This window comes from Clarias gariepinus, chromosome 14 (assembly GCF_024256425.1).
Source record: "Clarias gariepinus isolate MV-2021 ecotype Netherlands chromosome 14, CGAR_prim_01v2, whole genome shotgun sequence".
Taxonomy (NCBI): domain Eukaryota; kingdom Metazoa; phylum Chordata; class Actinopteri; order Siluriformes; family Clariidae; genus Clarias; species Clarias gariepinus.
The window spans coordinates 29,454,628-29,481,881 of NC_071113.1; the positions used below are offsets into that span (position 1 = coordinate 29,454,628).

The 27,254-nt window shown below is 39.7% G+C and overlaps 1 protein-coding gene across 2 annotated transcripts in view; it reads right to left on the reverse strand.

Moving 5' to 3' along the window:
* The window catches only part of mpp7a (MAGUK p55 scaffold protein 7a), a 115,359-nt gene that overhangs the window by 71,594 nt on the left and 16,511 nt on the right, over positions 1-27,254 (reverse strand). The window contains exons 1-4 of one of the 2 annotated variants that reach the window (XM_053511587.1): positions 26,862-26,954; positions 16,325-16,475; positions 5,792-5,910; positions 419-496 (exon numbers count right to left, since the gene is read on the reverse strand). In XM_053511587.1, the coding sequence (XP_053367562.1) occupies positions 419-496; positions 5,792-5,910; positions 16,325-16,361 (234 nt within the window). In that variant the 5' untranslated portion in view covers positions 16,362-16,475; positions 26,862-26,954. Of the gene's footprint in view, positions 1-418; positions 497-5,791; positions 5,911-16,324; positions 16,476-26,861; positions 26,955-27,254 lie in introns of those variants that run through there. The other variant, XM_053511588.1, reaches the window with a different exon arrangement.

Here is a 27,254-nt window from a genome sequence, read left to right on the forward strand (position 1 = left end):
GCTCATCTGTCTGATCTCCCTCTACTCTGTCCCAGACTTCCATCCATCTTCTCTCTACTTTCTTTTTTTTCCCCTCCTCATCATACGACTTTCTCTCGAATGCAACACACACACACACACACACACACTGCAGCATGTGCCATTGAGTGTGTACTTTAGGGTGTGTTTCCATTTAAGTATAAGGAAAACTAACACACAGTTATAAGTGATCTTAAATAAAGACGGATTTAATTTTGATAAAATTGTCTATTCTAAAACATATTACTTCTCACACACACACACACACACACACACACACACACACAGTATATAACCAGCAGTCTAAGATTAGGATTATAAACATTAATGTTATATTACAGTAAGAGAGTGTGTGTGTGTGTGTGTGTGTGTGTGTGTGTGTGTGTGTGTGTGTACTCACTCCCTGAGCGAGAGCACCAGCACTGTCTAGTACAGGAGCAGGACACCTCTCCTCATAGTGCTGTAACTTCTCATGGATCTGAAACACACACACACATTGAGAACAGAGTGAGACACACATACAAAGAGGCAGACAGACAGAGACCCAGACAGACATTCAGATAAAAGATAGACAGACCGTCAGTGACACGAACACAGGGTCACGCATTGACAAAGAGAAACAGCGACACAAACAGAGACATGGACAGAGAGAGAGAGAAACATACAGACAGATAGATGGAAACATTGACAGAGACAAACAAGGACATACAGAGACACATACATAGAGACACAGACAGACATTCAGATAAACAGAAACAGACAATGTGACAAAGGCAGAGAGACAGACACCGACAGAAAGATATACAGACACAGACAGACAGACAGACAGGAGAGAGAATAATAAATGAAGGTGTGTTACAGTAAGTACAGTCATTAGTTCATTAATAACGTGTGTGTGTTAAACGGGAAAACGTCTAAACACGTGTGTGACATCACACTCTGATCTCATCACACTGCCACGCCTCCTAAACGCTAGCATCAGCACCGTCTCCTCTACTAATATCCTGCTAACAGCATCGCGTGTGTATGTGGATTTCACTGTAAAATTTAATTTACAGTGAAATCACACACACACACGCGCACACGCGCACACGCGACACACGCGCACACGCACACACGCACACACGCACACACGCGCACACCTCTTGATCGCTTAATATGCAAAAACATTGATAGCAACCCGCTAGATCTAGTATATCATCGTTTCTATAGCAACGTAATACAAGGGGCAGATTATTTTTTTTTAAATAAAATTCTAAGATAAACACGTCATTGATGTGCCCGAAGTTGTGTGTAAGTACATGTTTATTTATTGCTGATGGAAGGAGTCTCCAGTTCGAGTGTTCGAGGTAAAGGTCTTTAAAACCTTATGAACTTTAGCAAAAAAAAATAAAATAAATAAACTGCTTAGAGAAGGACTTTATAGCCGCTAAAGAAAAAACTAAATTAATTTAGTTGTAAATCGCTAATCTTTTGTGTGTTATGTTATAACATTCTAAAGAACAAGCTACATTTGATTACCCATGTTCAATTCAGGTGTGAACCTGTTAAATAAAGCTCAGGTATAAAACTTTTAAACTTTATTGAAGGATTAAAAATTTTAACAATACTGGGGGGAAAATGTAATATACATAAAATCATCATATTTATAAAATAGTGATAAATACAGAATCTCAATATAAAGAGAATCGGTACCAGGGTATCGTGATGTCGTATCGGCTTGTCACAGTTGATTCAAATTTAAAAAAATTTATGTTAATATCATATTAAACATAATTGTAGTGGCAAATATTTTCAGACTGATATTTTTCAGGCAAACTTAGACATTATCGACTATTTGTCTGCAATTATGTCCAAGATATCCACAAATGATCATCTTTACTAATAAAAACAAACCGCGATTTAGAGTTACAAAACCTGCCTTTGTTCATTCTCTGTGGAGTCCAAAAGAAAAGCTTTTTATACTTAAAACAAAACCTGCTGATGAAGCGAGACGCATCAAAGAGAAGCCGAAACAACAGCGCAAACGTTTGTAAATTTCCGCCCGAGCTAAGTGGATGCTGGTGTATTTATCCTCCGCTAAGCTTAATATTTGCGTAAACCTGACCAGAAGGAATAAATGAACCGCAGCATTAAACAGAACTGATATGAAAAATGAGTCGGAGTTCAGGGTGCAAAAAGGGGCGGAGCTGCAATAAATCCTTGATTCTCATTGGGCCCAGGACAACGAGTCCTCGGATGGCCACCGGTTCTTTGAGTAAACATGGCGGCGCTGAAAACACAAGCGGGGAAAGAAAAACAGAACCGAGATCCACATCAGAAAAAAACAAGGCAGACAAAGAAAATTAGACATGACCAAAGAATTGCTTTGAAACCATTTTTACCCCTGCGCTTTGAAACGGGGGTAAAGATGGAGGAGAAAATACACGGCGGTGATCCGTATCAGGAAGGTTAGCAGGAAAATAACACAGAAAAGAAAAATGGAGGCAAATCAAAACAGGGTGAAGAAATAAAAGCCAAGCAAAGCTGTGGTGCGAGAGAGAGAGAGAGAGAGAGAGAGAGAGAGAGAGAGAGCATGCAGTCCAGACGATGTGGAAGAGCTCCTGTTTTACATCCGTGCTCCTGAAATGACTTTCACCTCCTTTTATGTGGGTACTCGGGGTACCATGTGGAGCAGGAGTATCGGGTAACGGTGCGGGCCCAAGAGCAGCGCCACCATCAATCAGCACCTCATCACCTCGCCTGCAGGGTACACACTCGGCGCTCAGAGCGCACAGACGCCATGTCACATCGAGACGCCTTGTGCGAAAGACGCTTGGAGCGCCATTGCAAGCACTAAACATCCACCACACCACCTTCTTCACCATGAAGCATTTTAGGTAAAATTTTCCTAAAATGAAAATTTTCCACAATTGAAAATTCTGAGAGTAAAGACTCTTATTCTCTCTATAATCCCCTGCTACACTAATGGACTTATCCCAGTGTTTCACTAGAGCTTGGACACCATCAAGGTAGAACGTTTTCTCAGTACAACAGAGCCATGATGAAACCTCGGCCTCCCAGGAACTCCTTAACTGGCTTTTGTTGCAAACTCCTTAACTGGCAAATGTTTTACTGCAGGGTTTTTACATTAGGGCCCCAGGATCGACCCCAAAGCCTGGTCCATTTTGATCGGTGAGAGCTCAGTCGTTCAGGCTCTGGAACCGTGCCTGCTTGAAGAAGTGATCTCAAGCACGCTACGACACACGAATCGACTCCGATATGAAAATCAATCGAGCTGAATAAGAAATGTGAAATGCACTGTGCTTCAAATCTTCTGTAAATGTCAATCTTCATCTACAGGAAATTTCTTCACCAGTCCCCGTTTGACTTGAACGCCCCTTTCCTATTTTCCTATGACAACAGGCCACACCCACAAGAGAAAATAGTTGCTACGCAAGAGATGAGCTAGAAGCGTTAGCGCGATCGTTTGTTTAGCGCAAATAAATCGCTTAACTATGAGACGACTGTTGAGCGTAAAATGCGATTCCCGCCAAAATAACCCAGTGGAGAACCCTCGTCAAGGTCGGTCTGCTTTTAGCATTCCGCAATACTTGGCTTGTAAACAACCCTGAGACGCGGCTGGCGTTTACGGCACAAGTGGCCTTTCCTGAAGCTACTAATTCATCCGAATTTATAGAAGCGACCTGTTTATAACCGCGTGCGGAGGAGTTCACGGTCCGAGTGTACGAGAGGATGAGCGGCACCAAGGGACCTTTTTTTTCTCCCCCCTTTTCCCCTCTTAAGGTAAATCTGGCCTAATATCTTTCATCATCACACATTTCCCCAAACAGGCGTAAAGGTTCGAGCGCTCGCGTTATCCAGCAGTAATCTCTATCTGTGAGAAACACGATCCCCATCGAGGTGGGAGAAACGCGGCTAAATCAAGACCGACGTCTGCTGAATGGAGAACATATATGTTGTTTCTGGAGCTTTCCGAGACCAGAGAGAGCGAATCAAGAAGGCTTGTGTTTCTTTATGGGATTTATTTTGGATTCCAGGGAGCGCGCCGTTGCTAACAGAGTAACGTGGTGGAGATCTGTAATGCGTTTTTTCATTAAAAAATTTAATAAAAAAATGGGAAAGAAACTGGGAGGAAATTTATATAAGCAATTTAGTCTTCAGGTGAAATGAATCAGGACAACACAACGAACACATCAGCTCTAATAATAGTAATATGAGGGTGAGTCAAAAATGATCCCTCACTCTGACTGTAGAATGAATTTTACTCAACTTTGAAAAGACAAATACATCTTTTTTTTGGATAAAATCCATCTGTTGAGGCAAAAAAGTTTCGTGTTCTTTCGTTAAGGAAAAGAAAAGCTTTATCCTGAGCTGCAAACCACGAATGCACCGCTGTCTTCACTTCTTCATCAGAAGTGACTTGTCGTCCTCATAGGGCTGCTTTTAGGGGACCAAACAGGTGAGAGTCTGACGAAGTGAAATCAGGACTATAGGGAGGACGCTTTAACACCTCGACAGTGCATGCAGAGGTCACAACACCCTCGTACATCAGTCCTCCGTGTTTAATCCAAAGTTTAGTCTTCAGCTCTTCAATAAGCGTCTCACTGTAACGAGCGGTGTCCCTTTTTCCTGATGTCCTAATACTTCTGGGCCTTGAGAATCCCAGAAAACTGTAAGCGTTGATGAATTTTCCAGCTGATGCTCGACTTTTGACCTTTTTTTTTTGTGTTTTGTTTTCTTGGTCGGTGACTGAGGATGTTTCCGTTCTCTGCCGTTTACTCTCAGGCTCGTAGTGATGAATCCGTGTCTCGTCACCGGTAATGATTCTCTTTAAAAAACATCCACCTTCCTTAAAGTGCAAAGAGAAATCTGTTTCCTCTACACTGGCCACCACAATGTTGTTGTACCTTTAGGTTTTGTTTAAATCAAAAAACGCAAGCTTTGATGGATGATGGTCAAGAACCTAACTGGGAATTCCATGCTGAAACACCATGTTTCGTTGCTGGAGCTTGTTGAATTAGTCGACAGTAAGTCCCCTTACATACGGACTTTCGAAGATATGAACTTGTGTTATAGATCACATAATAACTACAGATTGTGCAGGTGTCCCACATATGCATGTAGTATTCTCTTAGGGAACCGTAATGGAGGATCTCTTGAGGATCTCTCAACACCTGACCCAAGTGGAAGTGCAGATTGTGGTGAATTTCCTGTATTACTGAGTGTAATAATAATGAGTGTGTTAGTATGTGTAAGGGGAGAAAGGAATGGACAGATCAAAAAAAGGATCACGGCTAAAGATTTCCAGAGTATAACCCAGTCACTACACCGTAAAACACACTGTACCATGACCTGGGTCTATATCGATACTGTTATAGTTTCTATAGCGACAGATCATTCACAGGGACGTGTAGAGAGAACGGTGCACATGAATGGGTGATAAGAGTGTGTATCGTGGTAAGGAGAAGTTTATTTAAGATTTGTGGAAGGAGACGCCGCTGTCAGAGTTACATCTACAGTAAGAACAGAAACTTATTTTATACAGCGATAAGCACAAGTGTAAACAGTACTGTACATTAAAAATGTTTCCAATTTGTTGTGGTGTTAAAAAAATTATAATAAACTCTAGTAAAGCGTAACTGAATTTATCACAAAGAAAACAATTATTCCATAGAGATAACCTCGCTTTATATGCTTCATCATTATTTTACCAATCTCAAAGACAAAACGTGCACACACATACACACACAGAGGACAGGTAGACGCTCACCTTGACGAGTGTGTGCAGGCTCCGGGCGCTAAACATGGTGTGAAGAAAAGAGCGATCATCTGCACTCTTTACGTACATCTGGAGCTGAGACGGCAGCGCTGACAACAGCTCGTACAGACCTGCACAGGAAGTACAGGAAACACACGGTCAGTGCGCGCACACACACACACACACACGCTTCATACTTTTAAAAAAATAAACAAATTAATTGAATCATGATTGTTAAAATAATAACCTATACAAGGTGCAGGGGAAAAAATATTGAAAAAAGTTTGTGAAAAAAATTAACTTTGTTTCAAAATTTGATTTGACATGAATTACTGTATCAATGTGGTGAGAAATGAATGCAGTTATCCTGTGACACTGCTAAGTGTTTATTTGTTATTTATAAAAGACCAGGTTGCTTTGATAGCAGCCCATCTGTATAGTTGTTTCGGGTCTTTCTTATCTTCCAGGTCAGAGATTCTCTATAGGGTCCAGGTCAGGTGAGCATGAAATCTCCATAAAGCTCATCAGCAGACGGAGGCATGATGTGCTCTAAAATCTCCTGATACTGTAGATCTCCTGCATTGACTTTGGACCACCAGCAGATGACACCTCAAACCATTATAGACTGTGTGGAAACCTCACACTGGACCTCAAGCAACATAGGATTTTCTTTTTCTCTAGACTCTTTAGGGTAGGTAGATTACCAAATTAAAAATTTACTTCCATCTAAAAAAAAAAAGAGGACTTTGGACCGGTCCAGTTCTCTTTCTCCTTAGCTCAGGTAAGACACATCTGACGTTGTGTCTGGTTCCGGTGTGGTTGGATGCCAGTAGGAATGCCACAGTTGTAGCCCGTTTCCTATGTAGTGGCTCTTGATGCACTGACTCCAGACTCACTCCTCTTCTTCTCCTAAAGTCTTCAATTCGACTTATTAATGCTGCGGTCATCCCAAAAAGCAAAGATTTTCACACTGATTTTGCCTAACATCTATTAAAGTACTACTCATCAATAAGACATTTTAAACAACAAAAAGATTGTATACTGTAACAGGTTTATTTTGACAACTATACCTTTTTCATCAGAAATAAAACCCTAGACGTAGAGTAAACACCCACAATAGACATCTGCACTCACAGAAATCTGTTAAGTTAATTCACCGTCTTGTTTTGATGGAACCTTCCGAGGAAGTTAAGGCATTACAAATAATCCCACTCGACCTTCAGGAGTTACTAGTTAGCCGTGTACGCTGGCCAATAAACCGTAATCATGACACCGAACCTGACTGGAAGATGCACACACTGTATACAGAATGAGAGTTCATCTCAAGAGTAGACCAGTGACCTGTTCCAGACTACACCTCACTTCCTTCTTTTGTCTCACTACTTCCTGTTTTTCCAGGAATTCAGAAATGGAAAAAAATGTAATCTCTGAGGTTTCATTATACAGTACCGCTGTCTGATGTTTTCTTTCTCTCTCTCTCACACACACACACACGTGCACAGAATTTTCCAACATTAATCTCACTTTTCCAGATTTCACACTTTGACATGGACACTCTGTCCTCAAGTTTACTTAAAGGCTGAGGCATTTATAGAAAGTTTATTAAGTATTTTTTTTATTCTTTAGCATTGTTTCTAAAACATATACATGGTTTCTCAGAGCAGACTCTGAGGATCACCAGAGAAACCCGGAGTTCACCATCGTACAAACCCATGTCAGGGTAAAGTGCACGAACTCCAGGTTACATCACGATAGCAATTGTTTTTATAGTAAAAAACAGTTTTACTGGTTTTACTCTCCCTTGAAGCCCCGCCCTTACTTTCCTCTGCCTCTCTGCACAGCCCCGCCCCCACTCTCTCGTTTCATCTTTAGAACACCATGAAAGAGCGCGAGTTTCAAGCTTCATTCACGTTGTGGCACCACGGAGACATATTGTGGCCACAAGTTACTACAGAACGTCCCCGACTTACAAACATTCAAGTTACAAATTTCCGCAGATACGAACGGACCGCGGTTCTACGAAAATTCGTAGATGCAAACAAATCGCGGAAGTAGCTCACGGGTATGAAAGAAAAGAACAGATACTACAGTGCACCAGATATTATATATGTATAAAATGTTTCAAGTCCGGTATATTGTGTGTGTGTGTGTGAAAAATACCGTCTGATAATGGGTTTTTTTATCATATCTTAAACTACCTTTATTTTAATCGCCCTCTGTGTCTTTATGTAAATGAGATACCACTGAGCCACTCCCCTGAGAAAAATTTAAAGCTGTATAACAAGCAGGGGAGGGGCTCTTTTTATATGATGTCACATTATGGAGGGAAATCTAATCGGCTTGCGTAATCTCTGGGCGATACAAAAATAATCTTTGGTTTGTTTGAACATCGGAATGTCTGAACATGACTTAGAAGTGAATTTTGCAAAATAGGGATCCTTTAACCTTTCTCAACTATTGAATTATGATAAAGTTCTTAGCCTTAAAGAAAGGTTCTAAAAGAAATCCTTTTGTAGGATTCTACACAGGACTTTAAAGGGTTCACAAAGAGAGGCAACTGATGAACTGTAAGGAATTAAAAAGTCTGTTAATGGACGAAAACATACGCATCATGCTCCTTTGGGACATTTGAATTAATTTTATTTATTAACAACATGGGGTCCTTTAGCAGCTTGTACAAGAATATGCTTTGATCTGACTGTAGTTCTGTCACAAAAAGGAACCGTATCGATCAAACGAGGGGGTGTGGCTAAAAACAACAAGTCTACTAAACTGTTCCAGACGATTATTTAATCCCAGTCACTTCATTTAGCTGTTAGATCGGGATCTCTCCATTTCAGTTCTTACTCACGAGGGCTTGTCCACATGTGGAAACGTCTTCATCAAGTACATTCGCACGTGCTACCTGTTGAGAGTCGTGTGTGTTTTGGACCGAGGAGGCCATCATTATACGTCTGAATGAGAGACGTAAAAACATAACGCAAATAAATTCAATTTCTTCTCTCTCACTCCGTCTATACAGTCCGTCCATCTCCCCCCCACCCTCCGGCCCCCGGCCCCCGCCCCCCGTCCCCCGCTCAGCATTCACTCAAATAAAGTGGAAATTTTCTTTCTGATGTAAGTGGAAACAGGGAGATCATCCAGTGGCAACAAATCCTTATATTACACTAATGTATTCCTGAGAGAGGGATAGAGAGAGAGAGAGAGAGAGAGCGAGAGAGAGCGATATGAAGGGAGGAGAACAAACTGCTGGAAATCAATAAATTCCTCCTGAAGCACACGCCACAGCTAACACTCCTCCTCTTTCTCCATCATTCCCTCGTTCTGTCCCCGGGTCCCAGATGATCAGAATTCTTTTCACTGCAGTGGAAAAATCTAGGCTACTGTCAGCTGGGGAAAAAAAATTAATTCATCTGGTTCTGTTCTATCCCTCTCTCCTCTACCGTCCCCTGTGCGCTCCCTCTCTCCACCCGTCCCCGCCCACTCAATCTCCCTCTTTCTCTCTGCTCCTGTCCCTGCCCACTCCCTCTCTCCATCAGTCCCTGTCTGATCTCTCTATCTGTCCACTGCAGAGAACACCAACAGCTAACCACACACCTGTTTCACATACTCTCTTGCTGACACACACACTGACGGAAAGACACAATAAGACACACTGAGACAAACTGACATCAACCATACAGAGTATCTGGTAGAGAACCTGTTCTGATAGCTTTCTGCAAGTCCTCTTTCGGTGTCTCCGTTTCCCTCTTTTTCTGTCCCACTCAGTCTCTCTCTTTCACCATGTCTTCTCACTCCCCTGATTCTTCCCATCTCTTTCTTTCTGTCCTTTTCACCACATCCCTCTGTCTTTGTGATGTCTCTCTCTCTCTCTTTCTTTGTGTGGATCTCAGATCTCTCTTTCTCTCTTTGTCCCATTCCTGTCTTGCTCTTTGTTCGTCTTTCTGTCTCTTTGTTCTCTATCTATCTATCTATCTATCTATCTATCTATCTATCTATCTATCTTGTGTCTCTCTTTCAGGCTCTCATTCTTTCTCTCTCTCTCTCTCATTCTTTCCCTCTGTCACATCTTTTTTTTTTCATCGTTTTCTGTCTCTCCCTCCATATTTCTCTCTCTCTCTGTCACTCTTGCTTTTTATCTGTCTCACTCTTGCTTCTTTTCCCCCCTCACTCTCCCCCTCCTTTTCTGTCTCTCTCCATATTTCCACGTCTCTCTCTTTCTCTCCAGGCCGTCTGTATGTGAGCGCTTTATCTGTTTAACGATGCCGTGTTAGCGGTTATTGTGATTGGAGAGAAGCGCGGGCTCAGAATAACTCGGTAAACTTTAACACGGTTAATAAAACCTCAGCCGTGGAGACGCTCGCGTCACGGGGACGCCGATTCCCCTCCGAGCTCCTCTCACCATCACGTTGGTTAAATGAGGTTTAAATCTCTTGTGTTTTATAGATCGGCTTCACGGTGAAGCCGTGAATCAGAGAGAATTTTTTATTTGAACGCACCCATGCTCACTGTCTGATTTTGTCTCAATATATATTTATTAATTTTAAGTTTAAAAAATACAATTTCACACACTATTTCTACTAAGGACTGAAATCCTGTGGAACCTACGTTATTGATTGTTTAAACACCATGTCTTGTAGAAAGGAAGCTTTTTATTCCTTTTAGTCTTCTGCTCCACACTTCAGCCCAATAGGTGGTGGTATTGCGTCAACTGCTCCATTAACCCAAAATAATTTCAGAAAACGCAAGTATTTATAGGAGATAGGTGTGGTTTGTATTTTCTGCAAGGAAGTGTGGGACATTTTTAAGGAACTCCACGATTTTACATTTTTTACTTTTCTAAATAATTTGTTTAAATTGAATTTAAAGATAAACAGATTGAATAGAACAAATTGAAAAAAAAAACATTACACCTTTTGAAATTTCTAAATAATTTCTTTAAATTAATTTTAACCTTAAACAAATAAAATTTGCTTTAAATAATTAAAAAAATGTGAATCAGAATTCTGAATTCAGAATTGAGAACTTGTGAAAAGTTTGTGAGTTAAAAACTTGGGTTACTTTTGTTTGCAGACGTGCACAAGCGCACTTCGTTTTTGTCTTTTAGTATAGTTCTTAAATAGTTTTGTTTATTTATGGTGTTTATTTGTTGTCTTAGGTAGATTATTATGTTTCGTATTGACTAGTTTTGTTCATTTATGGTGTTAATTAATGTTGTACAGTATGTGGGACCTTGAGAACGGAGAAACATTGTTTCGCGTTACTGAATACTGAACTGTATTTGGTTGAAATGACATCACCACATGATTTTAATTGTTGATTAGTTTTCTTTAACAGCACATCCTCAAGTGTTTTATTCACACGATTCGTTCAAGAAATTGATCAAGCAATAACACACAGAATTGGACTGCAGTAAACCCAAAAACTAAATACTGCAATTAGATTGTATTATGTAAGAAAGCGACTAAACGATCAGTTCATTACCAAGACATACATCTATGATTATGCAAATGAACAAAAGAGCCCCACGATATCCTGCTGTCCTGACTCCGCCTCTCCACACTCCCACCAACCCCGTCACTCAGGTCAAGTACTTACCCGAATGTTTTTCTTGCACCGCTTTAGAAAACAAATCACATGGACATCAGGATCATCAGCGCATCCAAACCGGATCGCCTCCAAACCACCGGCAGGAAACACGAGGGCTGACGGGAAATACATCAGCGCTGTCCGTCCGAGCGCTCACACGCGCAGACGCGCTTTTTTCCCTTTCCTGGCGGTGCGCGGGCCAAAAAACTCAACCGAGTGCAATTAAAAACCGTCAGAAAGCTAAACTCCAACCCAAACACCGGCATCTCAAACAATCCCGATGAGCTGCTGGACGCGGACGAGAGAAAGACGGCAGGATGAAGTGCTCGAGTCAGCGAGGGAAGGAGAAGGAAAGGAAAACAACGCGATGCCAGCGCTCCTTGATCAACGTTATGCTAGGTTTTGACAATTAAATCCCAGTTTCCTGCCATGTAGACAGAAGCTACAACCCACTGTGTGTGTGTGTGTGTGTTTGTCAAGGTTGAAATATTAGGAGTTAAAAAAAATTTGGGTCTTATAACAAAAGACAATTCAGGTTACCACCAATTTACGCTCTTTATCCAGGCTCATTAAATTAGCTCCGCCTCCAGGAAGGACATGGCCCCTCCTCTTTTTTAAGTGGTTTGGGGGTGGGGCTAGATACAAGCTACATTTGCAATGTTAAATCTTAAAAAGCTCTCACATCCTATAAAAGAGATTCAACCAACAAGCAACGTGGCGGCTGAACCCGCATGCTATGATAAGTAGCTACAGTAGGTCGCACGGCTAATAATATTAATTCAAACTATTTTCTAAAATTGTAGTCGGAAAATAATGGATGTGGATTGACTCAGATATTGTTATATAGTAGAAACTAGTTAGTAGTAAAAAGTTAGTAGAAATAGGACTGAGTGACATCTACCGATACGATGTTATCTTGATACCTCAGTGCCGATTCTATAAGTATCACGATTTTATAAATATCCTGATTCGCTATTACATTTTTCACGATTTCGTTACAATTTTAAACCTTTTAAAAGGTTTAATGAGTAATTAAATGTAGCAAATTTTTTATACCATCAGGTTTTAAACTTGCGCAGCATTTAAACAATAAAACTACAAACTAACCTCAAAATACAAACTAACCCCAAATACAAGAGTTTAACATTTAACTTCAAACGTAAAGCTACATTGTTACTGAGCAGCGTGCATCTCTGTCCTCCGCCATATTTTTTATTTCTAAACAAACTTGGAAAATAATTCAGGACTACCACATGGGATGACAACGTGTACACAGTTCAGAGGGCGCCACCTGTAGGATTATAACGAAACGACTCCATTTTACAGCCTCAAAAGTCTCGCGCGGGTTGAGTGGCTTTGATGTTGCGATGTCGTGGAGTTTTGACACTTGTGACTGACTGATCGACCGCTTCATCTCTATTATACATGTAAAAATAGTTAAAAAAAATATAACAATAATAATCGATTTTGAAGTCAATATGCCGATATGTGAATCAGCACATACAAGGATCGTGGTTCATAGCTGAATTTTTTCCTCATCTCTAGTAGTTAGCCTACTTTTAGCTCTTACATACTAAACAAATTTATGGGCGGCGTTACACACGAGTTTGGTTTGTAACGTTGCACATTACATAGTTTGTCTAAATAAGTTGATCTCTGGCCACCAGACTGCAGAACCTTCAACCTGCATGCTATGCTAATTCGCTAGCTGACTGATTTTTTTATTTTTTTTTTAATTGTGGTTGTCATGGTAATCATATGTAGAAACAAGCTCAGGTTGTGAGGTCACGTCTAAATAAATTCTCATCATTTACACTGTGGTTTAAAACTGATAAGCTATGATGTTAGTCCAATTAGCAAGTATTAAATATGAGCAACTTTGTGGTTACTATGGTAACAGGTTTGGCTGGAGTTTTACACACACCGTATGCCACAGTCTCAATCTATCAGGCTGGTGGTTTGCTGACGCTTCCAGACTGTTTGTTGAAGTGTGTGGAGAAAGCGAGAGAGGAGCGCGGCGACCGCACCGCACGTCTCACGGCAACCCGACACTCATCCATCAGGCTTTTATATCCCTGCTCGTTATTATTTTCTAATAGATCACCATCACATATTAAAGTGTACTTTCCGAAGGGAAGAGAAGGAGCGGGATGGAGGCCAGGGAAAGAAAAATTGGAGCACAGTGTGGATCCTGGAGACGAGCTCTACGTCCAGCGTCCAGCCGAGGGCTTCAGAACACGTACACACACACACACACACATTCATCCACAAAACTGCTGAGTCCCATGATGATTTCTAAAAGTAAAAAAAAAAAAAAAAAAAAAAAAAAGATCAAGTACCTAAGAACTCCTTTATTATCAAGGCCAAGGGTAACTGTGGAAAAGCCGGAGAGAGCCACGGCTCAGACGGGAGAACCTGTCGACAGGACAACAACAGTCTGGACACGCTACAGCGCTGGGATTTATGGGAGAGTTATAGAGCATTCTTCCAAAAAAGCATGTTGGATGAAACCTGTGTAAAATGTTTTCTGGTTGGATGAGATGAAAAATGAAATTGTACTTTTTGGACTTGGCACAAAGAGCAAACGCGTCACAGAAACCCAGGACTCGCCAGGCTGAGAACGGCTGTGGGGCATGGTGGTGGTGGCATCATCCCGTTCAGGGTGACCCTCGGCCTCTTGGTTGCTTCTTTTTCTTCCCTCACCGGCCTTATGTCCACGTCCTCCTCCAGGCAGGGTCGTGTCTGATTTTAACTCAAACCCTGATAGATCCGTTTTCCAGAAACTCATCCTGGATTAGGTTTGATCGCTCCTTAGTCCTCATGATGCTGTTTGTTCAGATAGGTTACACACTCTAGGTTCTTGCAGGAACATGGTGTATATACCACACTTTTTATTGAGATCACATCACACACACACACAGGACCACTCCATACTTCAGAGCCAGACTATCGATTTTGATTCAATTTGATTCAAGCTAGATTTCTTTGAAATGTACAAACTCCTAAAAGTTTCTAATACACTGAAATGCTGTTTAACTTGTCGATCATTTAAATGTCACGGCTCGCACACATAAACCTGGTTCTTTACTAGCGTTAGTATGCATCGTTGACGGTTAAAGTACTTTATTTAAAGCGTCCATTTGCGTTTTTCCAGCCCAGAAATTAACCATCAATTAACTGATATTAAAAAGTATCTCACAGGACATTTTTAAATCCTCGTAAATAGTTAAAAAGTTAAATCTAAAAATAATCTGCTAATCTGTAATGTAATCAGTGATATTATTATTATTATTATTATTATTATTTGAGGTTGAAGCCCACGTCCATGTCTGTGTGTCTCTCTGTACAGCAGAACTCTCTGTCTAACTTATTAATACAAAGAAATCCCATTTTGTAAGGTTGAGTACCTTACGCCTTGTTTACACTAAGTTGTCCTTCTTTGGTGCTCAGACAAATACACTCCCTGTTCGGTAATCGGAGAGTGAATCACAGACAAGAAATGGAAAAAGTAGATCAAAGGATAAAGATGAAGTTTTGTCTTAAAACCACTCCAGCGTGTTAAAATTCACTTATACCACTTCAGCGCTGTTATTTCAGCCAAAATGAAAATATCAATATTCTGTGCCAATCGTCTGTTCCGCACTCCAGTCCGGTATTGCAGTAACCCCTCCTAAACTTCAAGGAAAATGGTGGCATAATAATCGTGCAAAATTCGAGTATTTGCAAAAGATAGAAGTGGGTTGTAGTCTCTACAAAAGCTATGGGACATTTTAAGTAATTCCTTTTTTTTTATATCTAAATTGATTTCGAATCAAAATTATTAACTCAGCTCGAGCAGACTGACTGGTCCAGAATAAATTTGTGTTTCCATAGTAACAGGGTGAATAGTTGCACAATTCAAAATGCCTTTTTTTTTTTTTTTCTAAATAATTTTGCTAATCCTGCTCTTTTTTTATTTTGTTTTGTTGTTTGTTTTTAAAGCATGGGCTACATGGTGTGAACTAATGGGATACAATCCCAGTAAGTCTACTATACAAGTTCATGGGGGTGAATACTTATGGAAGGGTGAAAGAATAATATACGTTAAAAGTATCTTAAAAACTACTTTTTGCTGTTCCTTTTATTTTATTATTATTATTATTATTATATCAAAATTTAAATAGATAAAATAAACAAAAAAGATTTCACTAAAATAAAAGAAAACCAGCACTAGAAGAATACAATTTAACTAAAGATTAAATTTTCAATAAAAAAATAAATTAGAATACAAAAATTTGAGATGGAATATACAAATTTAGAAATTTACAGATTTAAAAAAAGTAAAAAATTAAACGTAGAATAACAATAAAAAACGAATATACAAAGTACAATTATTGTGTAAAATTGTAAACTATTAATTATAAAAAAAAAAATTATATAAAATTCATAGATGGTAAGGACATGGTGTGTGGCTACGACAGTAGCAGTGTGAGTAAAATATAAAGTACAAAATTAAATTAATATTTTTTTTATTATTATTATTATATCTTTAAAAGCGTATCTTTATTAAAAATCTTAAAGGACACCTATTGCACATAAATCACTTTGTAGTCATTTGTAGAAATTCTCTTCCTTTTTGTCCTTTATCCATTTTTGCATTTTACAAAAAAGCCAACACGATTTCCCACCATAATGTGACCTCATGTAAGAAGAGCCCCTCCCCCAACTAGCTTCCCAGGTCACAACGTTCGCCGTGTTATGTTTCCGCCCAAAGGTAGCGCTTTGTTCTTTTATCAATCAGCATTTTATTCAACTTTACATTTTAAATGCACATAATTTGCCTACATTTTCTTCTTGAGCACTTTTTTTTTCTTTAAAAAAAAAAGAAGAGATTAAACCATTCGTGTGAACGTTCGCTCCACGAGATACGAGAACGTTCTAGAAAATCTCCAGGAGTAATACGTTGGGTTACTGTACCTGTGTCAGGGCCCGGTCCTGTAGCGAGAGCCGGCATGGCCACAGTTTAGCGCGGCGAAGCTGTTAGCACTTCCTGTGTAATTAGACGGGGCGCTGGACAGCCACGCCCCCAGGAGGAAGCTGAAGACCTGGGGTTAGGCCATGAACTCACCTGAGACACACAGAGACCAGATACACATCAGTCAACTGCACACAGACTGCAGGAACATCCATTCTCACTAAACATCTTCAAAACAACCATTGATTGTTTTAGTAATAATAATAATTTAAAAAATCAACTGTCCTAGATTCTGATTGGACAGAAAAGGGACAACAAAAAGGGGAATATTTTCTTCTCCAATATCACAGCATTTATTATTTGAATGCAGCTTATTTATAAAAACTCGTACAGTAAACAATCATAATAAAAGACATAAAACACACAGTGAAGACTAGATGTTGCCGTGATTTAAATTGCACACTCAAACTAAACTTTGTGTGTTACTGTGAAGTGCGGTATCGAAATGAAAAGTGTGAGATCGCGTTAATTAGGTAGATTTCAATTGCACACTTGTAAGTGCATGTTTAAAGAATGTACAGCGTCTTCTGATGAATTTTCGGATGATTAAGGTCGATTTTTTTAATGATATAAGGACATTTTTCCATTTAAAATTTCAAAGTAGCATATCTTCTCTCTTCCCGTGGACCGATTGCGATGAAGCAACACCCGGACTGGGGAACCTCAGTGGTTAAGGCATTGAACTGTGGTTCAGAAGGACCCAGGTTCAAATTCCACGACTGCCAAGTTGTCCCTGATGCATTCACAAACAAACAGATGTAGGTCCCCACTAATTTTTTTCGCAAATATCTTCAATGCACACACACCCCCACTTTTTAAATATATGTATGAAATAGATTCCCACGAGAACATTTATTTAACTTTTACTTAATGAGTCTCCAGTGTCAGAGCTTCGTAACAGCTTTTCTAACGTTTTTGTACGTGAAACGCCAAGGAAAATTAACGTACGATGATGAAGTTAAAAGGCGGAGCTTCTGAAGTAAGCGTCTTTGCCGACTCCTTCTTTAAATAAAATCAAAAACTAATCATAAACCAACAAAATATGGCCATTTTATTTATTTAAAAAATTAAGAAATGGTAACTGTCAGTAAATTGCTGTGGTATAAAAGAAAAAAAAAAAAACTCTAGAAGGCGCTGTTAGAGGTGAATGAACCGCTTCAGCATGGAAAAAGTAACTGCTATTAATTATTATATTTTCTATAAAAGCACAAGACAAAATGTTTTAACTCCGTACGCAAGTATTTCTACATATACATTCCCTAAGCATTTCTTTATACTGACTATTTGGACAAGAATAGATAAAATGGTTAAGTTAGAGAGATGTTTTTCCATATATTCACATTAAAAATTTTTATATATTGTATGTTTTTGAAAAAAAGGATGAAGAAGAAGGCTGTGACACTTAGGAATGAAAAGATTAAAGAAATAAACAACTCGAAAAAATCCAGACTCATGATTTTTGACGATGCAGTGAAAATAAGGTTTTATTGGTTTCTCTTTTTTACCTTCAGCACATCATTAATAAAATCTTCAGCTACCATCGCTCGACGTTAACAATCCCAGCTCTCGACATGTGCAGGAAGGTGATGCAAGAGCTTCTGGAGTTTTGGAGCAGGACAGAAAGGAACTCGTTGGCCCAAAAAAACATTCCCAAATTAAATTCCGATTGTTTTTTTTTTTTCCATTCAGAGGCTCAGAGAAAGAGCGAGAGAGATGGAGAGAGCACCAGGGCCAGGGCCAGGGCCGCGGAATCGAAAACACCTGATCGCTTAATATCGCCCTGAAGACCGATAACCGCTGACCTGAAGGATGAAATGACAAAAACGGAGGGATGAATAATGAAGGAGCCACATGTAGTCGGCTGTCGGCCTTTCTGTATCCAACAGCCATGTGGAGAGGAGAGAGCGGAGGAATAAAGAAAACACTTGACTGCAATAAAATAAAGTGCCATTTCCACATCGTCGAGCCGGAATCCTGCAGCGCTCTGCTGCCTCCTGCTGGTCCGCTCATACACGTCGCCTAAAAAGAGTGTTTTGTGTGTGTGTTAATTTACTTTAAATAAAAGTTAGTAGCAGGCGTGCTCTCTTATGAATCTCTCTATCCTGAGTCAAATTAATCCTTTTCTATTATTTTTGTGTTTAAAACAGACTTAGAAAAAAAGAGATGTGCTTAGAAAAAAAAAATAAAACAGTATGATGTTGAAATGAATAATATTATCATAATATATATTACGGTATCATCAGTATATAACGTATAGCATCAAATATTATATATTATAAATTTAGTATTAAACTATTTATAAGTTTTTCTTTTCCTGGAGTGTGTATAATTTTTTTTGGCTGACTCTCTGTGCATGTACATATGTATACTGTACATATTACACACACAAGTATTTGCTCACCTGCCTTCATATGCATTTGAACATCCAGTTCTTAATCCACCCTTGCTTTGTGCACTGGTGCGCCGTCATAAAGACATGGATGAGCGAGTTTGGGGTGGAAAACCTTGACTGTCCTGCACCCTGACCTCAACAGAACATAGAACACCTCTGGGATGAATGAGGGCGGAGACTGTGAGCCACGCCTTCTCGTCCAACATCAGTGTCTGACCTCACAAATGTGCTTCTGGAATAACGGTCAAAAATTTCCATAAACACAAAACACACTCCTAAACCTCGTGAAAAGCCTTCACAGATAAGAGTTATAGTTGCAAAGGGGGCGGAGCCAACATCATATTAAACCCTATGGATTAAGAATTTGATGTTTTTCAAGTTCATATGCATGTGAAGGCAGGCGAGTGAATACTTCTGGATATATGTAGATATTTTACATATTATATTATATTATATTTACTTTAGAATTTTAATTATAGGAAACTGGACTTGGAAAACCAACTGCTGCTAAAACAGATAAATAAATAATTACGTAAATAAATCCATCCACTTAATCATCAGCTGACGTAATGATTGTTTGTAAATGTAGATAACTGAGATATAAATATATGTCACATTGTTTAAACCTTAAAAAAAAAAGGTTTATTTCCAAGGGGTTAGGTCAAACAGGAGGTCATTTATTTATACACATTTTCTTTAAGGTTATAAATAGAAAGCAGTTGATTAAAAAAAACTTATTTTTTGCGAGGTTTGTGAAAATTATCATGAAAACACTATTCAATTATCATAGTATCTATTTTATATGATCACTCACACACACACAGACACTTGGTTTGCCCTGAAATTGCACCAGGAGGTCACAGGATCCGCCTCCTCTCAACCAACACATGAATAAATAGAAATAAACTATTGACTATTAACTGCTATTTTTCACTTAAAAATTAATGAATCTAATTTTGTCGTCAGGACATTTCGGTATCATTTCATCAATAAATAAACTGATGAATTGATTGTCTAGGACGAATAAATAAGTCAATGATAAAAAGATGATAAAAAATAAACACTAAAACATATTAAATGAAACAGATAATTAAGAATATATAAAGTAAATAAGTGTAACCGTCTCTACAAAAGCACTTAAATGAGAAAGATAGATAGATTTATTTATTTTTATTTATATAAAAATAAAAAATTTTACACTATACAGTATATAACTGTAAGTCCTCCTCCAGCTGCTGGATGTCTAAGGTGAGTGTTTTAGCAGTAGTGACTCTCTCTCACTCTGAGGGTTCAGTCGGAGTTTCCTCACACGGCCAGGACTTTGTCATCGCTCGTCTCTCGTCACAGTGCAGTGAAACCGGTCAGCGTGACCGTCTCGACTCCAGAACCTCATGAGTGTTCCCATGTGCTTGTGTGTGTGTGTGTGTGTGTGTGTGCGCGCGCACATGTGTGCGTATGACCAGCAGCGGTGCCCGAAAAACCGAAACCACTGCCGAAGATTAATTTACGCAAATTTATTCAAAGTGCATAAAAACCATGTGATCACATTTATCCTTCAAGCTGCTCTCCGGTGTGACCTCGACTCTGTCTGTCTGTCTGTCTGTCTGTGTGTGTGTGTGTGTGTGTGTGTTCGGTGCTACTTTACATCTCATCTCTGCAGAATCTCTTACTGTTTGTCTCTTCGTTTCTTTTCGACTCTCCATCAGCCGTGCGTTTCTGACCCGAGCTCTGGTCATGTGACCAAGTACGGCTTTTGGAAAGTTTCAGGAAAAAAGCTGCATGTGAAATAAACTTCCTTTTTATTTCTTAGCCATTTATCTGAGGATTTGTCATGTTGTATAAACTGTTTAACATTTGATTCACTGTTTAAACAAATCTAAGCGGCGTACTGTACATCTCATCATTAACTCTGACTCAGTGTAACACTCACTCAGCACTTTGTGTGGAAGACAAAAAATAAATAAATAAAGATTATTCTGGACCGTACATCGCTTACTTACATACTTAAGAAATATTTATTCACTCACTCAATCCCGAGTCAAACTGGGACTTGAGATAAAATTTCTGGTGTATATAAATACAAAGTTTTTTGTTCTGTCTGTCTGGACAGAATTGACTGAATCTCCTGCAGTCCTTAGATCTCCACCTGAAGTTTAATCTCCACCATCAGTGAATCTAAATGTGGAGTAAAAGTGATGTTATGAACAGTTATGTGTGGGATTTAATAATCTACTGTAAAATAATCTACTAATGCACTACTGTCTCAATGTAAACAAACACCTGCACCAATAGATATTAATTAGAAAAGATAAAGTGAATATTTTGACTGGGATTAGTTCATATTTTCACTTTGGCTGAAATAACAGCGCTGAAGTGGTATAAGTGAATTTTAACACGCTGGAGTGGTTTTAAGACAAAACTTCATCTTTATCCTTTGATCTACTTTTTCCATTTCTCATCTGTGATTCACTCTCCGATTACCGAACAGGGAGTGTATTTGTCTGAGCACCAAAGAAGGACAACTTAGTGTAAACAAGGCGTAAGATACTCAACCTTACAGAATGGGATTTCTTTGTATTAATAAGTTAGACAGAGAGTTCTGCTGTACAGAGAGACACACAGACATGTACGTGGGCTTCAACCTCAAATAATAATAATAATAATAATAATAATAATATCACTGATTACATTAAAGATCAGCAGATTATTATTAGCTTTAAACTTTTAACTATTTTACAAACTCCTGTTTTGCGTTCTTACACTAATGAAAACATAAAACCGATAAACATTTACACAAGCACAGTACGGTGATGAGACTTTTAGCCGCATTAAAAACATCTTTATAACATTTGCACAGTACTTCTGTAAAGGCTGATCCTGAGGTGGCTCGGAGCCTATTGCAGGTATTTAAAGTCATCGAAGGAGTTCCTGGGAGGCCGGTGTTTCAGATAAATAAAGGCAGTTTTACCCTCAAAACCTTTTTTTATTCTGCACTGGTCTCAAAAATCCCGATTTGACTTGAACGCCCCTGGTATTTATTTCTTTACTTAATGATGAGGCGGCTATTAGAAATCTGAAGGAAAAAGAAGCTCAAAACGGGATTTAAACTTGAGGAATTAGCTGGAACGTGAACTCCACGCCCTCACTCAGACCGGCACACACAACCAGATTTAGTCGTCTAAACACCACCGCCTTCTCACACCAGGAGTCAGACCGGCGACTACGTCTCTCTCACACACACTCGAGTCGTGATCATCGATTCCCTTTTTTCTCACGTCCTCTAACCCTGTGTGTGTGTGCACATTTAGACCACTAGATGGCGTGATCGCTTCAGCTTGCAGTAGAGCCGTTTCCTGAACTGCGCCGGTTTTCCACGGCGTCATGCGGGAAATATTCCTCCTGGAATCCGGCGTGGAGTTCTGAGTCCAGGAATTCCAGACTCCTTCTGCCAGAAGTACAGATAGAGAAACAATCTGCTCCATTCGAGTTCTCGCTCTCTCTGTGTGTGTGTGTGTGTGTGTGTCTGTGTGTGTGTGTGTATATGGTTTTGCAGTGGGAAGTACAAATCATGAGGGTTTAAACACCACACTATGCAAATATCGCAATTTGAAAACCCTACACAAGTAAAGCGAGCGAGCGAGCGTGTGTGTGTGTGTGTGTGTGTGTGTGTGTGCACGCTTTGGTCTCAGGTAAAACACAGGGTGTGTTCAGGACGCAACTTCCTGTGCTTTAAATCTCTGCAATAAAGTCACATACAGGAAAGTTGTTTTAAGTCCGAAGCATAATGTGTGTGTGTGCGTGTGTTCTGCTGAAGATCTGAAGATTATCATCTGTGTGTGTATGTGTGGTTTTTCCTTTTTCTTTGTCTCTTTTGTGCTCTTACTAACATATATACACAGAGTACAACACAGTACAAGCAAAAATTTGCACAAGATTCAATTTGTTTGGGAATTTTTGGATATCAATGCCAAAATTTTACTCACAAACACACACACACACACACACACACACACACACACACACACACACACACACACACACACACTATTATTTCACTGATACTCTGAAAAAATTTGTTTTTTAAGTTGCAGAGCCAAACTTCCCGTTAATGGTGGTGATGATGATGAACTCCATCTGGTAGCATATCTGTGCAACATAAGTAAGTGTGTGTGTGTGTGTGTGTGTGTGTGTGTGTGTGTGTGTGTGTGTGTGACATCACTCATTGGATCGACCTGCACACAGTACAGTGGGAAAGTCCAAGAAGTCAAGAAGATAATCAGTTCAAAACACACACACTGTATAGCAAGTCCAAGTTACTGCAAAGTGAAGAAGAAAACCCAAACACCTCAGCTCGAGAGGAAATTAAATCAGGAACCACCAAGGAACGGGGCTTGCTATGAACTAAAAGCTCCTGAAGGATCAGCATCACAAGCCAGTTTTCTATCACCGTGGACTGAAAGGCTGCTGCTGTCCAAGAAAGAGCTTCCTGCTCCAAGGAAGCTTGAAGAACCGTTCAGAGAACGCCATCTTCTATGGTGGCACCAACACTTTGGGCTGGAACAAAGAACCACTTACACGTCTGGGGGCTGGGGGCGCAGTTAGCACGTCCAGCTAAAAGTCTAAACGCCATCTTTTTTTTTTTTTTTTTTTTTAAAGACTCGATGGGCAGCTCAAATTTTTTCTAGGAATAATAAAGCCAAGAGTACCAGGAGAACGCAAAGCCATGTTGAAGTTCGCCATTGTTGCTAGCTTGCCGCTGGTAATTTTTTGCCACCAGCATTGCTAGAAAATTAGAGACGTACACAAATGTTCACAGTGACATAATGATGTGCCTCCTCTAGACCACAGCCAATTCTCAGGAGGTTCACTGTTCAACCAGTACTCACACCAGACAAGAGTACTAGCACCTGGTGGAAAAAAGAAACTGGAGATCTTCAGCAGAAACTCAAATCATCAAGTTAAAACTTTCACCGTGACATACTTAGACAATGACCTCAAACACACATCAACACTGAGTATTGAGTGTGAGAACTTCTTTAACAAAAATCTTCCATTTTGTGCTCCTGACAGCCTCGGATTCCTTCTCTGCGCAGACGGGATGCGAACCTGATGTGGTCTTCTGCAGCTGTAGCTCATCAGTCTCAAGGTTTGATGTGTGGAGATGTTTTTCTGCTCACCACAAGTAGTAAGACATGCTTATTTGAGTTCCTGTAGATTATTTTTCAGCTCAGACCAGCCTGTTCATCTCCTCACTCATTAACAAGGTGATCCAGATCCTGCAGATCTCCATGTCTCCATGTAGCAGAACACTTTTCACACTTTTTCTCCATTCTGAGGATTGATATAAACATGAAGCTCTTGATGTCTATCTGTATGATTTGCAGTGTCACTATTTTTTTAAAGAATGGACCCAATAGGCAGCCCAAATGCTTTCTAGAAATGATAAAGGCAGGAGAACACCTTGAACACAAAGCAATGTTGAAGCCACCCTGTGTTTGAGCTGTTACCATCAGGCAGACGGTACAGAACAACCAAAACGAGAACAAATAGACCGAAGAACAGCTTTTAACCTACAAGCATTAAATGCCCAAATAAGTTCTCTGGGAGAATCTGTAAATCTCAATATGCGATATTTGTCATTTTATGTGCAATATGGGGAAAGTACAATACATGCATCTCTTTCGTGCACTATGTTTTTTATTTTAATATTTCAATATACATAGATTTACATTTCTTGTGCAATATATAGTATGTAAACTTTTAATGCCATATGCGTAATACCCACACATTCCAATGACAAAGATATTCTGGTCTATTAAATGATCAGGTGTTCCTTTTAATGTGACCACTGGTGATACTTCTGAGCATTAAATCAGCTGACCATGGCATGAATTTACTGTTATGTCTATGCTCAAAAAAAAATCCTTCAATGCGGCTGAATAAAAACAATTCTGCAAAGAAGAGCGGGCCAAAATTCCTCCAGAGTAACGTCAGAGACTCAGCGCCAGTTATCACAAACGCCTGATTGCGGTTGTTGCACAACCAGTTATAAGGTTAGGGGGCAATTACTTTTTTTTCACATAGGGTCTGGACAGCTTTTTCCCCTTAATAAATGAGATATTCATTTAAAAACTACATTTTGTGTTTACTCGGGTTATCTGTAGGTAATATTAACATTTGTTTTGAAGACCTTAATGATTTAAGTCTGCAGAACAAATTACTAGATTAAAAAAAGAAAAGAAAAATCTGTAAATACTTTTTAACAACAGTGTTAATTAATTCTTAATGACTGTATAATGTAGGAATGGTGAATTTATTATTTATTAACTTATTTTTAACTGGTTTCTAAGAGTTGGCTGATTTAAAATATACAGAATGATTTACTGAAAAAAGGCCCTGAATATTCTGTAATAACTCTCGCCATGACAAAGCAATCTGAACGAAACAACGTACGATGATCTTCTCAGTATGAAAAGCTTCAAACACACCCTGGATTGCCCCCCGACTCAGACCGATAAGGCAGGCACCGTAGCCATCGCGCAAATATGGAGAAAAGAGTCGGATACTCACTGGTTCTGATACGTTCGGGAACAACATGTCTAAAATAAGTCCGGCAGAAATCGGAGATCACTTTCTGCATAGAATTTAATGCAATCGATTACACCTAGGTCAAGGTATGTAGAGTCATTTTGTTTGGTTCAGATTGCTTCATCATAGCGAGAGTTATTACAGAATATTCAGGGCCACTTTCAAGTGAATCATCCTGTATATACTGTATGACGGTATATAATTAATCTTAAAATATTATACTATTCAGCCACATGAACTTTACGAGTTCACATGGATTTTTGCCTTTGAATTTAATAGGTGCCAATAATTCTGTTGGCCGTAGTTTAACATGATGCGGCACATTAACTTGATATTCCGTCCCGGGGAGAAATGAAAAAAAAAAATTTAGGACAAAGAAGTGGCTATAATTAGCAAACTGAAGATTAGCTAAAGATTACAGGCGTGTACTGACGCTAATCCACTCGCTAAGCTTCTCAGCTCGCAGCGCTAGTGCAGTTTCAGTCTGTTATATTGACTATTAACGTTCTTGCAGCTCTAACTAGTCACTTTCTTACCTGACATTTTCCCTCCTTTTCCCTAAAAGTAATAACACTTCCCAACCAATCAGAATCCAGGATTAAACATCACTTTAGACTGTAAATTAAATCTCAGAAGTCAGAATCTCACAGACATATCATGCAAATTCCACACAGATGCTGTGGGTTCCACGCTTTCACAGTCAAAGCAGCGTTTGCGCGGTCACATCCCCTACATCCGTCTGGTGCACCCGGGTGACGGCACCGACCCGACCCAACCTCGTAGCGCATTCCTTTAACGAGAGCCGCAGTGGGAAACCTAACAAGTCCCCTAACGAGCTCAGTTTAGTACAGCTTTATAGAGAGGGTGAGACATCGCACGGCATGAATTACTCAAGATACAGGAGAGAAAAGCGAGAGGCCCCGGTGTAAATCATGTCCGGGAGACAGAGACGCCGGCGGGACGAGCGAGGAGGGACGTGAGAGGAGAAGGAGGGAGGAGGAGGGGAGGAGTACATGCTTTACTATTCACCCTTATTTGAATTTGGCACGCACTCAGAAGCCTGAGCATTGAACCCTTTTCTGTGCTGGCTTGTGAGAAAAAGGTTACAGTGAGCTCGCAGAGCATGAACGAGCTCATTGTTGGCTTACACAGCGGAAGAGGAGCCATTATTTATTAACAACGTCTGTATTTTAGCAGGAGAACAGGCAGAGGTTCTGTACTGTGGGCCGGGGAGAGGCAGAGGTTTTCCTAGAGCTAACCTTCAACCGCTAAAACACACACACACACACGCACACACTGCACAGTCAGCAGTTTAACCTAGGACCAGGAAACAAACGTAGATCATTACAGAAGAATGACATCACACCCATTTACACACGAAATTCCTTTTAATCCCATGTAATGAGTTTTTCTACTGAAACACAAATCACATCGAGTCTACAGTTCAGTGACTGAGCGCCGCTGTGATATTACCACTTCTTGTAATTATTGTTTTTTACCTTCTGCTTTTATTGTCCCGAGTATATAAAGTCCGTAGTTGATCGACGGTCTATTCAGCACGTGATTCAGCACACATAAACGGAGGATCAGGAAGCCGAGGTCAGAACGTAGTGCAGTGCTGGGGCTCGAACCCATGACCTTCTGATCAGTAACCCAGAGAGCCTTAAACGTTTAAGCCCATTACTGTTTCAGATATCGATAAGTATTGATCAGTCTGTCTATTTATCTTCCCAAGTATGTATTTCCCGGAGTATATTCTGCAGGGCAGGAAGCAAAAAAATAAAATAAATAAAAATACACCATTTCCGACAAAACGTTCCTCCTGGTTGCTCAGAGTAAGCACATTAAACCGAGACTGACACATGGTGGTGGTACCATGACAGCGTGGGGAC